At 34.6% G+C, this 16190-nt stretch overlaps 4 protein-coding genes across 4 annotated transcripts; 2 read left to right on the top strand and 2 right to left on the bottom strand.

Moving 5' to 3' along the window:
• Positions 1-977: 977 nt before the first annotated feature.
• LOC122721135 (histidine-rich glycoprotein-like) lies at positions 978-1733 on the bottom strand. The gene has a single exon (XM_043948446.1). The coding sequence runs from the start codon at positions 1731-1733 to the stop codon at positions 978-980; it is 756 nt and encodes a 251-aa protein (XP_043804381.1).
• A 2106-nt stretch (positions 1734-3839) lies between these two features.
• LOC122721141 (histidine-rich glycoprotein-like) lies at positions 3840-4580 on the top strand. The gene has a single exon (XM_043948451.1). It carries the CDS (start codon positions 3840-3842, stop codon positions 4578-4580), a length of 741 nt encoding a protein of 246 aa, XP_043804386.1.
• Positions 4581-5437: 857 nt separating this feature from the next.
• On the bottom strand, positions 5438-6862 carry LOC122721136 (cilia- and flagella-associated protein 251-like). The gene is made up of 2 exons (XM_043948447.1): positions 6154-6862; positions 5438-5919 (listed from the first exon to the last, which is right to left on the bottom strand). Exons 1-2 carry the CDS (start codon positions 6860-6862, stop codon positions 5438-5440), a joined length of 1191 nt encoding a protein of 396 aa, XP_043804382.1.
• A 1611-nt stretch (positions 6863-8473) lies between these two features.
• LOC122721138 lies at positions 8474-13947 on the top strand. The gene is made up of 3 exons (XM_043948449.1): positions 8474-9295; positions 12936-13438; positions 13734-13947. The coding sequence occupies exons 1-3, from the start codon at positions 8474-8476 to the stop codon at positions 13945-13947; spliced, it is 1539 nt and encodes a 512-aa protein (XP_043804384.1).
• Positions 13948-16190: the final 2243 nt, after the last annotated feature.

The raw sequence follows: 16190 nt of genomic DNA, 5'->3' as shown, positions 1-16190 counted from the left end.
AAAATAGCCAGCAGTATCAATATCGATGGAGCTTCACGTACGGCAAACGTATCGGTTTTCTTTAATCTCTCTGGCAGGCTTCCTATTTTTCGAAAAGGGCACAAATGTGTATTTTGTAAAGTTGGATAGTTGATGGGAAAAGTACATATTGATTCGCGATTAGCAGCCTCGTATTTTTCTTACGCGAATTGATCCATTGTTTGAAACGAAGGAAAGGACTCGTCTCTTCTGTTTTATGGATTGAACAAATTTAAGAAAGAGAGAGACTCGATGATATAATAAGAATTTTTTACGATTCGACGTGAGTTTGATAAACTTTGATAAACATTACTTTGTATTAAATTGCATGTTACTTTTTGTACTTCAATCAGCCTTGCTGTAATTCTTGAAGATGAATATAATAATAAGATGAAAATAAATAACAGAGATATTGCAAATTGTGACATATTATAGATTTCTTTTATCGTTTTATATTATGTATATGGAATATCTATGTCAATCTATTCTATTAATTCTGGAATCCAAATTGCTTTACATTATTTCCGTCTATGTCGTAGTAGCTGTAACTGAAGTGTGATTGCGTTACGAGGAATATATAGGCATTGAAACCGTTCACGTGCAAACCTATTGATTCCCCTATCTTGAATCTTACGTTCTGCAGTATATAGAGAGGAATCGAAAGATGGTGTGAGCTTCATCTTTCAAAGGAAATCAACTTATGAGAAAATAAAAGAACAAGATTTTGTTTGACAAAATTAAAAAGAATGCAGGATTTCAAAGGTATAAAATTTTCTAAAAAATATAAAAAAATATATTTCAACGAATAAAAATAAAATTTAATTATGGGGGGACAATTTTATTATTAAAATAAAACATGACAAAGTTTAAATTTCAACGTCTAAAATTAATCAACGATAGAATAAAAAAAACAAATTAAGCAACAAAATAAATAAATTTTATTGTTTTTGCTGCTCCATTTAATGGTGATGTCCACCACCTCCACTCGAATATCCATGCTTCTTCCCTCCATGATGCTCTTCCTTTTTGCCATAATCCTCGTGATGCGAATGATGTTCATCGTGCCCATGCTTTCCATGGTAACCCTTATGGTCCTCGTCATAATGTCCCTTATCGAAATGACCTTTCTTTCCATGATGATCTTCATGATGGCCGGAATGGTGATGGCCGCCCTTCTTATGATGGCCTTCCTTACTCTCGTGGTGTCCATGGTGATTTCCATGTTTCTCGTGATGACCACCCTTGTGGTAATCATCATAGAACTTGTGCTCTTTATGGTATTCATCCTTGTGAGCTTTATGATGATAGCCATGAGTCTTTTCACCCTTCTTGTGACCCTTTTTATGCCCATACTTTGAACCCTTGTGCCCATCTTCATGTTCATGATGGTGTCCATGTTCTTCATGCTCGTCAAAGTGTCCCTTCTTGTGACCTCCGTGTTCTTCATGATGTCCTTCGTCATGATCCTTACCGTAATGACCATGATCACCCTTGTCGTGATGATGATAATGCTTGTACCCCTTTTCACCCTTTTCCCCATGCTCGTCGTGATTATGTCCATGATTTTCATGACCACCACCCTCTTCGTGATGATGACCATGATGGGTAGCTGCCATATCGAGATCCCTTCTGTTCCTCAATTCCCTAGCTGTGGATTGAGAGACGATTGTGCAAATCACGGCTAGGCCGAGGCACACCCACAAACTCTTCGCCATATTGAATCCTTTGTATACCAACGAGTGCTATCGTCGACTGATCACATCGCTTTAAAGCAATGCTTATATACCTACCGTCATAGTGGCGTTTTATACGTAATCGCTTTCGTTCGTTCGCCTGTTGATAGTAAACAGTAGTATCGAGAGTTGCTCAAAATTTTATTCCTTTCAATCTTCACTTCTTCAATTTCATTTATAGTTCGTTACTTCATTTTCAATTTTTTTATTCGTTTTTATTCTTTTTAGTTTGTATGTTTTCTTCTTATCTATTTACTTCTCTATTAATATCTCAATGTAAAAGTAACGCTCAATATTAATATTGTTTTCTTCTTTTATTCTATATCTATACTCCTATTTTAGCTCATAATTAAAGAAAAAATTTATTCTTTTTTGTTCAAAAACTTCATCTCATTAGTAGTGATTCATATTTCGGATTTTAATAAATATAAATGAAGATATTTCTTTCAAAAGAAGAGTTTACGATCAATTACATTTTAATCATTATATAATATGAATATTATATAAAATATAGAAGCTTTTGAATCACATCGAGAATATAAAAGATGAAAAATATATTAGATGATTATTCGAATAATAATAAAAGATAAAGAATATATTTCTTTATTTATATTATTGGTATAAATTCGAGCAAAATAAAGACGATGAACGATGAATAAAGATAGGGGTACACTTTTTCTAAATAAATAAGAATAATCGGATATTTTCAGCCTACAAAGCAATTAACTGTGAAATAAATTAATGTTATTTGCTCGTAACGTGGAAAGTACAGAGTCAAATCAAGCATCGCTAACGCGGCAATCCCGATAAAAAGCCAATCAATTTGTAGACGGCTGAATAACAGTAGAACGTTTATTACAAAACAGCCGGTAATACGAAAATATTATTTTCACCGTTCACCGAACTTCTTTCTGCAACAATAGTTTCTCGCTTTCGTTCCCGATTCAGTATTGGGCAGAAGTTATTTCAATTAACGAATGGAAAAGATATATGAATCAAATTTAAATCGAAATTTTCCAAACAACCGGATAAATCCCTTTCTTCGACGAATTTTATTTTTAAATCATAAATTTTATTATCATCGTGCATATCTAAATAAAGAGATCAATAGAAATTAAAAAAAGGACATGTTTATAAATGCATTAGATTGTATCAATATTATATAAATTCAAACTATTCTGATCTCTTAAATATCTAGAATTTATTACACACTGAAATTGAATATACAATGTAATAAACGTATGAAATTATAGTTCATCAAAATGAAACTTGTTTCAATGGTAGTATTGTTCATCGATTCGACTATTACCTGAACTTCCTTTATCTTCATTACATTTCTCTTGTTATTAACCATTTTACGTTCTATTTGAATTGAAAATGAAGGTAACGAGGGAATGAATTTCAGTATAAATTTAAAGTGTTTGGTCAGATATGGCGATTACATTGATCGCGAGACAAAGAGATCAACCGTGTCGAAGAATTTGTTAAAAGGAATCATAATCGTTCTATCTATTTTGCGGTCGATGAACAACAAAAGTATGTTCCTGTTAATAAACACAATTTTATTTATTTTCTTCTACCTCGCTATTAGATTTACGATCATGTATCGATGAATACCAAAAATCAATGAATCGACTCGAGATAAAAATTATTAAATATAACGAAACAATTTTTGTGTTTAACAAAGATTTAATCTAAAATCCAGATTTCCCTAGAAAATCGATCATTACGAAAAGACACATTGTCTACACAACGACAAAACAGAAAGCGAAAATGGAAGCGAGAAATGTAATGTTTACATGGAGATATTTCGCCTGTTAAGTTTGAGCAACCGATTTCGAGCAGGTTGCATAACGGCGTTGGATCGATCGAAATCGACGAATCGCCAAGCGGGTTAAGGAGACGTTACTTTCGCAACTTTCCTAAAGAAGCAGGAACCACTGCTTCCTTAATATCGATTATTCCCCGTTCGATATATAATCCGGGAGTGATGGCCGGATTAATCATACCGAACAGAGCGTCCGAGTCGAACGTTTCGATATTACCATCGATCGAATCCCTACCGATCACCACCCTACCCCCACCACCATGAAGTCTCGACTCGCGATTTCTCTACTGTTGGCGTTTGTCTTCTGTCAGTTCGGCTCGATCGTTGCACGAGAGATCGATAAGAGATCGTACGATGACCTAGCTGTGGCGGCGACTCATCATCATCACGAGGAGGGCGGTGGCGAGGAGCACCACTCCGATCACCATAGCAAGCACGGTGACCACGGTGACAAGGGTTACAAATCGTCTCATCATCACGAGAAAGGGGAGAAGGGACACCACGACAAGGATCATCACAGCGGTCATTACGACGAGGACGAGGGTCACAAGAAGAGCCATCATCACGACGATGGTTATTACGCGGAGCATCATAAGGGGGAGAAGGGGGAGAAGGGTCACAAATTCCACGAGGAGGGGCATTACGGGAAGGGGCACAAAACGAAAGGGCATCATGAGATTCATAAATTGGACGAGTTCAAGAAAGACAAGGAATTCTTCGACGAACACCACGATTCTGGACACCACGAGGATCACGGTGGCCATCATCACGAACACGGGCACAAGAAGGGTGGACATTTCAAGAAAGGGCATCACGATCATGGGGAGCACGAGGATCATTATGGGAAGAAGGGACACTTCGAGAAGGGACACCATCATCACGATGATAAAGGGCATAAGAGCGAAGGTGGACACGAGGAACATCATTCTCATCACTCTCATCACGGCAAGAAAGGGGGACACGATGATCACAAATCATGGGGATTTAAGAAAGGGCATTAAGGATGATCTTTATCGATTGTTATATTTGTTGAACGCTGTGTTAACGTTGATCTTTATATCTGATCGAAAATAAATGTATTTTTGGAAACAATTTTTTTATGTTTCCTTCTTTTGTTTGTTGTTCGGTATTTTGGAATCAAATATGTTGTAACAAATCAAACTAAATATTATATAAGCAAAATATAAACTAAATGTTATTTTATCCGATTATTTTTCAGATATTTACTGGAAGATAAATGTAAAATAATTCAATGTAAAATATTTACAATACACTCTAAATAGTTAATGTATTGATAAAATATTTAGATTTCTACGATGAACAAATGAACAGAATATATCAATCAATAAATATCTCTGTAAAATATTTTTTTGAAACGTTTCAAAAAAATAGCAAAATACATGACAGATGTTGAAATTGATTATTTCTCAATTTTCTTCTCTACGATGCATTACAAAATATTGTCAGTATTGGATTTGTAACAATTTTTGCAATAGTTTATCTTTTTGCGTTAGATACATTGCGGTATACCAGTTCTAAAAAAATTAGGTCAATAACACTTTCTGGAAGAGTTATTTCATTCTCTTAGGTAACAAAGTTTTCACTTCACAACAATTTAAATTTCATATTTCCAATCGCTTTTTATTTACCCTTACTAAATAACACTCAGTTTTATCTGAATTATGAAGGAATCAATAATTAAATTAAATATATGAAAACTTCAATTATATACATCTATTAATTGTATATATATTATTAACTATATCAAAGTATACTAATATATAATCAGTATAAAATTAATAAGATATAAAAATATAATAACAGAATTTTCATAAAATTTCAGATTCTACTACGATAATTAACGATTTTTTCTATTAAATTCGTGCGCTTTGTCAGATTTCGAATCTTCTGCGACACTATAATCCTCGTGTTCCTCGTAATGGGATTTTTCGCTTTCTTCTGCCTGGTGACCTTGATCCTCGATTACATGGTGTCCCTTATCGTAATGTCCTTTCTTTCCGCGATTCTGATAATCATTCTCAAAAGAATGATGTCCTCCTTTCTTAAAATCACCCTCGTCGATCTTGTAACCTTTGTCGAATTCCTCGTATTCGCCGAAATCACCCTTCTTGTGGTCATCGTCGTAGAAGTCCGTTTCCTTCTTGTATTCGTCCTTGTGATAGACATTGTGGAAACCATTAGTTTTGTGCCCCTTCTTATGGTAAGACGAGTGACCGTAATTCTTGCCCTTTTTGCCTTTCCCTGCCTCCTCGTGAGAACCGTGATTTTCAGCTTCGTCGACGTGCCCCTTCTTCTCTTCACTTCTGTTCTTATAGTATCCTGGTAGACATTTAAGGGCAATTGCTCGATCGATTAAAAGCATATGATATAATTTTCTGATATAACTTCTACACTTTTAGAAAGAAAAGTTCCATATTTCTTAACACGTTACGAAGAAAGTTGAACACTAGTTTCTCAGATTAGCATTTTTCTTACAATTGATCAATTGATAATTAAATGGATAGATTCAAAATCGCGAATGAAAATAATTATCACGTATCTAAAAAAACTTACCTTCTCGACGTTCATCATTATTGCTACCACGTCCCCCTTTGCTAAACTCCTTCCAAGCCTCGTATCCCTTCTCCCCTTTCCCTCCATGCTCCGAATACCTCTCCCCCTTCTCACTTTCGAACGAACCACTCTCATCACCCGAGGAGACTTCACCAACCTCCTCGTCCTCGTAACCCCCATACCCAAACAGTTTCACTGATCCACCAGATCCATCGTGAATCTCCCCATCGTCGACATCGTCTTCCTCTTCATCCTTCTCCTCCTCTTCCTCCTCCTCCTCCTTCTCCTCCTCCCCCGCGTCATCTTCCTCGGTTATTTTTCCATCAACGTGATACAAATCCCCCTCCACTTGACGTTCCAACGATTGCTCGTTACCGTAATTGGCAATTCCTTGATAACTCGGAACACCGTTCGCGTACGGATGCAGAAGAGGATTCGTCTCGGTTACACCGTGTGCAACAGGTGTAGCTGCCTCGACAACGTATTGCACGGCGGCCGGGGCATGATAGTACCGTCCACTTCCGTGATTGGTATACCGCACGTAGTAAACCGGAAGTCCTTGTTGCTGATTGTACACGTAATCGGTCGCTGACCTATCTAGATCCTCGGCGATCATCTTGTTCACCAACGTCATACGTTGCTCCGTGGCTGCGCCACTTTGACGTGCCAGAAGGAACACGCACGCGAGAAACGTAGCTCTCGAAAGCATATTTCCGAGTTGCAGAACGGAATTAGGACTTCGAGGGATTGGTGGCCGCGGTAATCGGTGGTATGCAAACCGGTGTGTCCGTGAATCGACGGTTTCGCCTTATATATATACCATACACACGAGAAACGTGATTCGTCGGGAATAAGGGATCGTGGAGCGGAACCGAGAGTATTCCACGGCCGAGCACGATAATTCAAGTACACCGTGTTATTGACGTTTATGCTCGGCCTGTTCACCGACCATTCTAGGGAATCGTGGGTGATTTGCGTAATGCATCACCACGCGGCTGGACCGAGCACTGACCAATTGATCATCGATCCTTTCGGGTGATTTTGATCGCGATTCTCAAGTGTGGGGAGGGTAAGACGAATGTCGAATGGGTAGTCTAATAATGGATAGTGATTTCAAGAATTTGGAAAGCCAATATTTAGTGTGGAAGATTGTTTTTGAATCGTTGATGTTACATAGATAATTATGATTGTAAAAACGTAGTGTCGAATGAGTTTTCGAAGGATAGGATTTAAAGGATTTAGGATGTTAATGTTAAATAAATAACAATGGTAATGTTTAAATTTATTAATAGTTGAATTGAAAACTTGGAAACTTTTGTAGGAAAGATTGTTAAGTACGTAAGTACATAAACAAAATGTGAAATGTAGTTTATGGAGAGTTTAAGTTTTTACTGGGAGATTGTTTAACTACACGATATTTCGTGTCAATTTATTTGATAGGCGTGAAGAGGAAACCAGTAGCGATTCCAGCAGCAATTATTTATTGCTTGATTGGTGTTACAAAATCGAGAAATTGTAATATATTTTTAACATAAAATAAAAAGTTAAAACTAATTTTAACGATATACAAAACACGATGAGTCTAATTAAAATTTATATGCCATAGAAGCTTATATACCATAAGAAAGATTATTATTATATATAATGAAATTCTAGTCGATACGCAGTATTGATCATTTAATTGAAACTTTAACAATAATATTTTATAAATTAAACCTATCTTTAGCTCAAATTAATGAATTTAACGATTGATAAACGTTTAAAGATCAAAAACAAAGTTTTATTAAGCAATAATATCCATTATTGAATAAATTCTAATTCTAAATTAATTTTTAGAGATATTCCAAAGAGAGAAACCACAATTCTTACGAAAGGCAAAGGAAAGTGTCCCTATCGTTTCTCAAATCCCACCACACCTGTCAAGGCTAGCTCAGTTTCTCTAAAGTCGCAAAGGAACATCAAATACAAGATTAACCAAGATCTTGGAAGTTTGATCAACGATACGACTACGTGAAGCCGTATCGTGAAGTGAAAATTTCATCACGACATCTTCGAGCCTGTCCTTTCAGATGTATTACTTCGTCGATAATCCTGGGCGAGAGGAAATCGTGTCCAATCACTAGAGTGGGTCGCATGACGTATAAAAGAGCTCGATTGTGCCGCGATTACAGTAGAATTGAACGCGTTTCTGTGAACCAACATACCTGTAACTGCGTCTAAAACAATCTATCTTGTCCATTCGAAATGTGTACAATTTAAATTCAATTTTCAAATTTTTGAAAGGAAAGAGATTAAAGCATCGGTGTTGTGACGAAGAAAAATGAGAATCTTCAGAAGAGGATGGTACACAGTTCACGCGGTATTCTGCGTGCATTTCACAGTTACGATTGCTCGAAGCGACAATCTACATCCAGATAATTGGAAAACAGACGAGACGAGGCAACCTTTCACGGAAATAGTTGATGATGAACCATCCGTTGAAATGAACTTCCAGAAGAAACTGATCCCCATAAAGGAACCTCGAAAGAATCTTCGAATATTTGCACTGCCTTTGGAACCGGATGCTGAAATGTTGCCCCTCTATTATACGAGTGTCAAACCTCCTGGAGTCGATCATATGGAACTGAAATACGCCGAATCCCAAGTTTCTCAAGTTGTGCCTAAAGTCGAAAAGGCTGATGATATTAGACAAGTGGTCAAGAAGTCGAAAAGTAGAGAGGGTAACGAAGAAGGATATCGTGAAGTATCTTCGTTTGAGAAGGGCCAGAAAGGGGATAGTTTGAGGAAGAAGAAGAGGACTCAGCGCGTTGAAACTGGTGGAAAGAAAAAGGTTCAGCATAATCGAGGAAACAATTCGGGGCAAAAAATAAAACGGATTAAAGGTAAGAAAGGAGGTAATTATCGGGTGAAAAGCAATGATCACGTGAATTGTAAAGCGACTGGTTACTTAAACGTTTATCACAAAGACGAATACAAGAGAGATCATGATTTTTACGACAACGATGATCAGGGAGGTCATTCGAAGAAACATGGACGATATAACGAGAAGCATGTCGCCATCGAGGGTAGATACAAGAAGGGTGGTGCTCACGATTCTGATGATGTCGATGAAGCGAAACATCAGAAGCAGAGGAACTCCCAGGCGAGTGGTGAAACCAGAGATTATGAGATTCACCATGGATAGATTCTTTAAAAACTTTTAGGGATTCAGAAAGCAGAGAAACAAAAATGGTAAAAACATCGATCAGATGAAAATGTGTTAATTTTTATGTAAGTAATTTGGCAATATAATATGTCTGGAAAGATAATGTATAGTGTATTTATTGTAATAAATTAGAATTATTTTTTAATCGATTATTATTTTATTTTTTTTTTTTATTATTTTTTTCGTTTAGGCAGCAATTGATATTGATATGTGTAATTTTATAAACAGCTGATTAAGAAGAAAATGTGTATTAATTAGAAAGGTTAAGTATTGTAATAAAAGGTAATATTATTCCAGAAATTTTTATTCCAGAAATTAATATCAGTATAAATGTAATATAAATGTTGATACATTTAATATATATAAAATATTCCTCTTGTTTTATGTTTTATATTTCATATTTCAATGATTATTTTAAATTGTTCAGAAATATGTTTCCAGCAATACGCATTTGATGAATATATTTCATTTCATATATTTTGTTAATTTTTCCATTTTCTGTATCACATTTTATCCAGGACACTTAAAACGAGACGGATGACATTTATTTTTTACAATGTGCAATGCCAAATTAAAAATCAAGTTTTCTCCTAATTTTATTTCCGTTTCTTTTCGTCCAATATAAATTTTCTAACATTATTAACCAATATTGAGAAACAAATTCTTCGAACTTTTCCATTTCACGTTATAATTAATCACGTGTACGTATTTATTCAAAATCATTTATTACAACCCCTCTTTATCACACACAAAACAGTCAACAACCGCAGTCTAACATCCACCGTCCAATCGATATCCCATCAACCACACATCTCTTCAAAAACTCTTGAGAGGCAAAGATTCATCGTTAAAAATTCCCAATAACAAAAGTCTCGGAACAAATCGTACGACAGTTCCACAGATATCAATTTTCTTTCGTTAAACAACATGTACTTGATCGTCAAAGGAAAAATCAATTCTACATCTCGTTTATATTCGCCCCGTGTTTTCGTCCATTTTCCTACACTCCCTGCTCGAGCCACGAACCTTTTCATCGTGGTTCAGAATTTTCTCATTTCGAGTGTCATCGATTCGACAAGAAGAAGCGTGAAACCCAAAAATATACTCTCGTATTCGCTTGCAGTTCATCAGAAACGCTATTGTTCCGTTACTTTTTCTCTTTTTTTTTTTTTTTCTTTCCCTTGCCGCTTTTATTTATACGATGGGCAACCGATAATTCGACCGTGCACGGGATCGTTTCGCGCGTCAGCAAGCGAAGCCTCCGCTTGATTAATGGATATTAATAATGCTCGGCATTGTTGCGCCGATAAATTGCAATCTTTCAGCGTATCGGGTGAAATGAGAATAAAAGACGGTAATTGATGCAAACACGTCTGCCCGCTTTGTAACGTACGTATACGTGTTCCTCTCGTTATATCCTTATTCGAGCACGATGGTGCATAGCCTTCGTGTATTCGCGTGCGCCTCTAGAATGGATAGAAAAATTTATCTTCCTCCAGCATGTGTGCTTTTATTTATAGTACGATGAACGTTTTATGGATATTTGTTGAAAATGTAGTCGAATAAATTGTTATACGTATTCTTATGTATGTTTATGGTAATATTTGTGATACGTATATTTATAATAAGGAAAATGTAATGCTGATACGTTTGCAATTTTTGTGATTCGAAATTGTCAGATGGAGATTAACTTATTTGTATATTTAATCAAAAAAAATTTCATATAAATTCAAATATTTATTCTTTTCAATGAAGTTGAAGGAATTCAACTGCAACAATCATTTGCATCATATAATAATAAAATCAGAAATATGATAATTCTTTCAAAATTAAATTTAATGTCTTGAATTATTTTGAAAAATTGGAAACATTAGTTATTGATATGTAAAAAAATCGTGTTAATTATCGTGTTTTAAAGTATGTATCAATATTTTTTAGTATATTAGTACTTATATTTTATATCAACTTTTGTCTTATTTTTTTAGTCTTTAGTTCATCATCCCTTAAGTTTTCTGCTTGAACATTCCAGAAACTCAATATATCAGATGAAACGCGATGCGAATAATAATACATAAATCAGTTAGTCTATTAGCTGCCATGTCATTTTGTGCAACGATTATGAATGAATAGAACGATGTTTAAATTATCATTTTACATGTTCTTTCGAAATCTATAGCTTCTTCGTATATATCTACATATATAGATGTTTGTTATATCACGTATTGCAAAGCATTCGAAGTAAAGTTGCTTGTATATAAAAGATTTCATAACATATAATACAATCGATAAATTTCTTCTATAATATAATAATATTCCTGTCCAATTAACAAAGTATGTAAAATATCTAAGCTTATTATTAATGATAAATGTCAAGTATTGAAGAAGGATTAACTTGGCCTTAGAAAATAATACATATTTGAAACAATTCATCCCGAATGGTTTCGAGCGCCCTCTTTGATGCTGCATAATTCACGCTACTTATTTTGACAATAAATCAAACAATTCCATAATTGAATTAATTTGAGGTAAATATTTCATTATGATGTTAATATAGTATTGTGCGGACGTATTAATTATTGTTTGCGAGAATTTTGTCTCATCGATAATAATAGGTTACATTTGATTTTTTCGGTTAACGTTTAGAACATCGTATGCGAATATATATGTAAAGAACACAAGATCGAAAGTACGCAATTAGTATTTTTGAATTGATTACAAGTAAGTTAGGTATAATTTTAAAAACGTAACATGAACACATTGAATGAAAATGTTATTTTTATCGGGAAAAAGTACTGGAACGTAATGAAATGGCTGCGACACTGTTGAAAATATGCGGAAGTTTGATTCTCAAATATCCGAATCACGTTTCGAAATGCAATATAATTGGAAAAAGAAAAATAAATTTTCATACTACAGCAAAAAATTTCGAAGTGAAATGCGACGTAAGTGCATTTTTTGATATTGTAAATTTAATTTGTAATGTTTGCATTTATAACCTACAGAAAAATGTAATTACGTTGACGTTTGGATTTACATTAATATTTAAAATTGCAAAATACTTTTGCAAAACGTAATTATTTTTCAAAATCGTTCGAGTTTTCAAAATTTAAATATTTTCAATGTTAAATTGATTATTACTGACAATTTTTATAATTAAACATTTTACTTAAACATCATTTTTATTGAAATATCGATTTTTATGAGATTTTATGCACATAAATTTTAACATATTAATCATAAAAATAAAAATATACATTGAAATCGATTTTACACACATTTCTAATTAATAATTTATTTTAAATAATTTTAAAAATAAATAATTTTATTCTATCTTACGTTATTACAAAATCGTATTTAAAAAAACGAAGAATTGATGTAAGAATTGAATTTATCTTCTTAAAAATGGTATTCAAAATAAAGTAAAAATTACTCTATATGTCCTTACGCTTTATATACACCAAAATTTTTAATAGAAAAACAGAATTTTCATTGGTAATAGTACTAGTTAGAAACTTTTATGCACAGATCTATACACCTTTGCGCATTATATATAAATTATTCGGTGACATTTTTCCAGGATAAACCGTTTTTTAGAACTCGTTTAGCTCTACCACCCGATTACGAGAACGTAGTAGATTTTATGTGCGAAGCGTACTACAAATATGAACCCTTAATCATTAACATCGGTCTGGCGGGCACAGAAGCGCCACCTATCTGGAGAACTATGATGTTTGATCAAGTAAAAGGGGGATACTCGATTATTGCCGAGGATCGTGACAATTGCATTATTGGCGCTGCCTTAAATTGCGTGGTGGATTCTAGCGATGCAGAAAAAATGTATTGTTTAGCAAAATGTTGCGCGGAAGGTCCGATGCGCGATCTCATCGAATTTTTCGGCTTCGTTTCGGAGGCGCCCAAACTTTGGGAACGATTTTGCATTATGACAGTCTTTGAACAAGCTAGTCTAGCAGTAAGGAAAGATTTTCAATCATTGGGGATCGGAAAAAGACTGATCCAGGAGAGTTGGCACTTGGCACGCGATTGTGGTTTCCGGTTATTCAGGATGGATTGTAACAACAGGTGAGTCGAATTTCATTTATGACGCGTTTGAAATTTACGACTGTAATAACAGTCGTGAGTTGAATTTTACCTTCGACACGTTTGAAATTCCGTGTATTTCTTCAATTGTAAAAAAGAAATATTTTATTTTATCGTTTTATAGAATTTATTACTTTTATTTTTACTTTTCTTTTTTAGATAATATAACTTGAGTGTATTATTGATTTTAAACAGGAAATAAATCTCGTTTTGTATAATATGTTTGGAATGGTTAAATGATATAATTTAATCTAATAAAATTTTCTCGTGTCTACAGTTTTTGTTCAAGAATATGTCAAGGGTATCGGTGGGAAATGATTTGGCATATACCATTCAGTCAATACACGAGAAACGGTAAGGTTGTATTTAAATGCGTGAAGGAGCCGCATACGGTGTGCCGAGTGTTTATCGATCGATTACAATATTGTAAAACTTACTGCCCTCCTTATAAAGAATGTAAATCACCTATACCTCCTCCAGAGAAGTTTTAAAAAAAAGTGAAATATATATTTATTACATCCTTATAATTTTTCCTTATTAAAATTATACGTATAAATTAGATAATAAAAAAAAAAAAGTATCTTTATATCCATACAAAAAACAATATTTTAAATAATACTTACTTTAAAAATACTTTGGATGTTAAACTTTTTCTTACAAAAACAACAAAAATCATTACTTTTTAAGCATTTAACAAATTTATCGTTAGATTTTCATTTAAACGAAATTAATCGACAAATATTTCTTCTTCTCCCTCTCAATCATCCACTCAATTACACAATTATCAACGCATAGTATCCCATACACACTATACATGCTACTAGTATCCCTAGCCTCATCCACAATCTTACTATTTTTTACCTTTTTCAATCCCTTTGCTCCTCAATCGTGTTCCATTTCCTTTTCCCTTGCAAAGCTCGCGAAACTACCGATTAGTCTTAAACTCACTTCGCTCATTCTCATTTCAGCCTCCACGAATTCGCCGTTGTTCGACGACCCTTCGTTCGTGCGAAAGTTCGCCAATCGAAGAGGATGGAAGGCGGTGCGGTAACATTCAAATGAAATTCTCGATATTTGACTTGTAAGCTTGGTCTCGTCATGGAGCCAGGGGGGAGGGGGAAGGTTTCGACTTTCACGGACGATGGAATTACAAATGCCTAGAGGGAGAGGGGGAGTAGAGAGGAAGTGTTTTCCAGTCGGATTCCGGTCGCTCCCTAAGTTCGATTCGCGGGATGGAAACGTCGACATAGGCTCGAAACGTCGATTGAAACGTCACGACGGCGGAAGTGGAGGAATAATCGTCGTCGAATCGTGGCGATACGTGGATGTAACGAGGCTCCGCCGCGGAACGAAACCGATCTCTGCCCCTCGTAAATCCCCGTTTCGTGTATTTTTAGTCGACAGGTTGGAAAGTGGGCGGCAAATTGCCGGTCGAATTGATATATCGCCGGTTGACTTGATTCATTTGTGAAACAATTTTGGACAGACGGCCGATCGTCCATTATCGGCTCTGTTATTCGGCTCGGAATTCGGAAACGGGGCGTCTATAAACAGTAACCGATTCTATGATTTAACTATGGGAATCGATGGTCCTTTTGTGAGATCGTTATTCAATGAGAGATTACGTGAAATTCAAAAAAAAGGGAAGTAAGATTTATAAAGTTTTCGGGATAAAGTTCTTACGTAAGAATGTTTTAGGTAGAAATGTTTCTCTGTTGTTTCTTTTTACTTCGATTAGTGTTATTCTTGCATTTATTTGGAATGAATGGTGGACAGTTTGAATTGAATGAAACTCTATATGGAAATGGATTTTAGTTACTTGTAAAAATATATTTTTTCACACAATTGGTAATTATTGAATTGAAAGGGTCTTTGTTTGGGGAATTTTTTCAATTTGGAGCACAAATTTGCACGAAGCAATCGTGGGATTGATTCAAAATTTACAATAAATTGTTTCTTTTTTTAAAAGAAAATAGTTCTATAGATTTTTTCACGCAAATTGGTTGTCGATCTATCTGTCCTTAGATGAAAAATCGATATAGAATACTCCCTCGTTTCTTCGACTTAAAAAGTGAAAAAAAGGAATAATTTCGTGTACACAACTTTTTATTTTACATATAAAAAGAAATCATACGCGATGAAAGAAAGAAATTTTACATATTGTAAAATATATCTTTCAATGCAAATAACTATCTTTTCCTCAAACAAAAGCATATAACAGATACATTTTGTTTCGCAGTTGCCTGAATAAACAGAGTACACGTCTATTCGTAATAAACAATAACAAAATACCATATAAACATACGCTACGTAGAATCTTATCTCGTAAAGTATTAAGTCCCGTGCGAGCTTCCGGTCGGATGTTAAGCCAATATGTAACCGGAGGCTCTGTATATGTCGAGCGGTTTAAACTGGAGAATCGCTTTTACTCGCTGCAAAATAAAAATATAGAAGGAATTAAACGAAACGTTTCACAAAGGAATAATAACAAAAAAATCTTGCTTTGGTGACACGATTAAATCGACAAACAGTTTGAATCTTTATTAAGCAATCTTCGTAGCGCTTCGAATCTTATCGATGATAAAATAATCTTTTCTAAACGAAATTTAAACAATTTTGAAAAATTGTTGTAAGTTAATCCTATTCACAATTAGAATATCATTAATTCCGATTAAACATTCCTCTATTTTTGTTTTCTCTATAAAGCCAAACCAGATAACAATCTTTCTATCTG

Source organism: Apis laboriosa, unplaced genomic scaffold, assembly GCF_014066325.1.
Source record: "Apis laboriosa isolate Shangri-la unplaced genomic scaffold, ASM1406632v1 scaffold14452_cov158, whole genome shotgun sequence".
Classification (NCBI taxonomy): domain Eukaryota; kingdom Metazoa; phylum Arthropoda; class Insecta; order Hymenoptera; family Apidae; genus Apis; species Apis laboriosa.
Note: the sequence above shows the minus strand (reverse complement) of the source record. Positions and strands in the feature narration are given on the sequence as shown.

Bases quoted from the DNA above. Each gene is read 5' to 3' on its own strand.
- LOC122721135 (XM_043948446.1), bottom strand. From the start codon at position 1,733: ATGGCGAAGAGTTTGTGGGTGTGCCTCGGCCTAGCCGTGATTTGCACA.
- LOC122721141 (XM_043948451.1), top strand. From the start codon at position 3,840: ATGAAGTCTCGACTCGCGATTTCTCTACTGTTGGCGTTTGTCTTCTGT.
- LOC122721136 (XM_043948447.1), bottom strand. From the start codon at position 6,862: ATGCTTTCGAGAGCTACGTTTCTCGCGTGCGTGTTCCTTCTGGCACGT. The intron at 5,920-6,153 runs GTAAGTTTTTTT...AATGTCTACCAG, and splicing joins TAATGATGAACGTCGAGAAG to GATACTATAAGAACAGAAGT.
- LOC122721138 (XM_043948449.1), top strand. From the start codon at position 8,474: ATGAGAATCTTCAGAAGAGGATGGTACACAGTTCACGCGGTATTCTGC. The intron at 9,296-12,935 runs GCGAGTGGTGAA...ACATTTTTCCAG, and splicing joins AGAAGCAGAGGAACTCCCAG to GATAAACCGTTTTTTAGAAC. The intron at 13,439-13,733 runs GTGAGTCGAATT...TCGTGTCTACAG, and splicing joins AGGATGGATTGTAACAACAG to TTTTTGTTCAAGAATATGTC.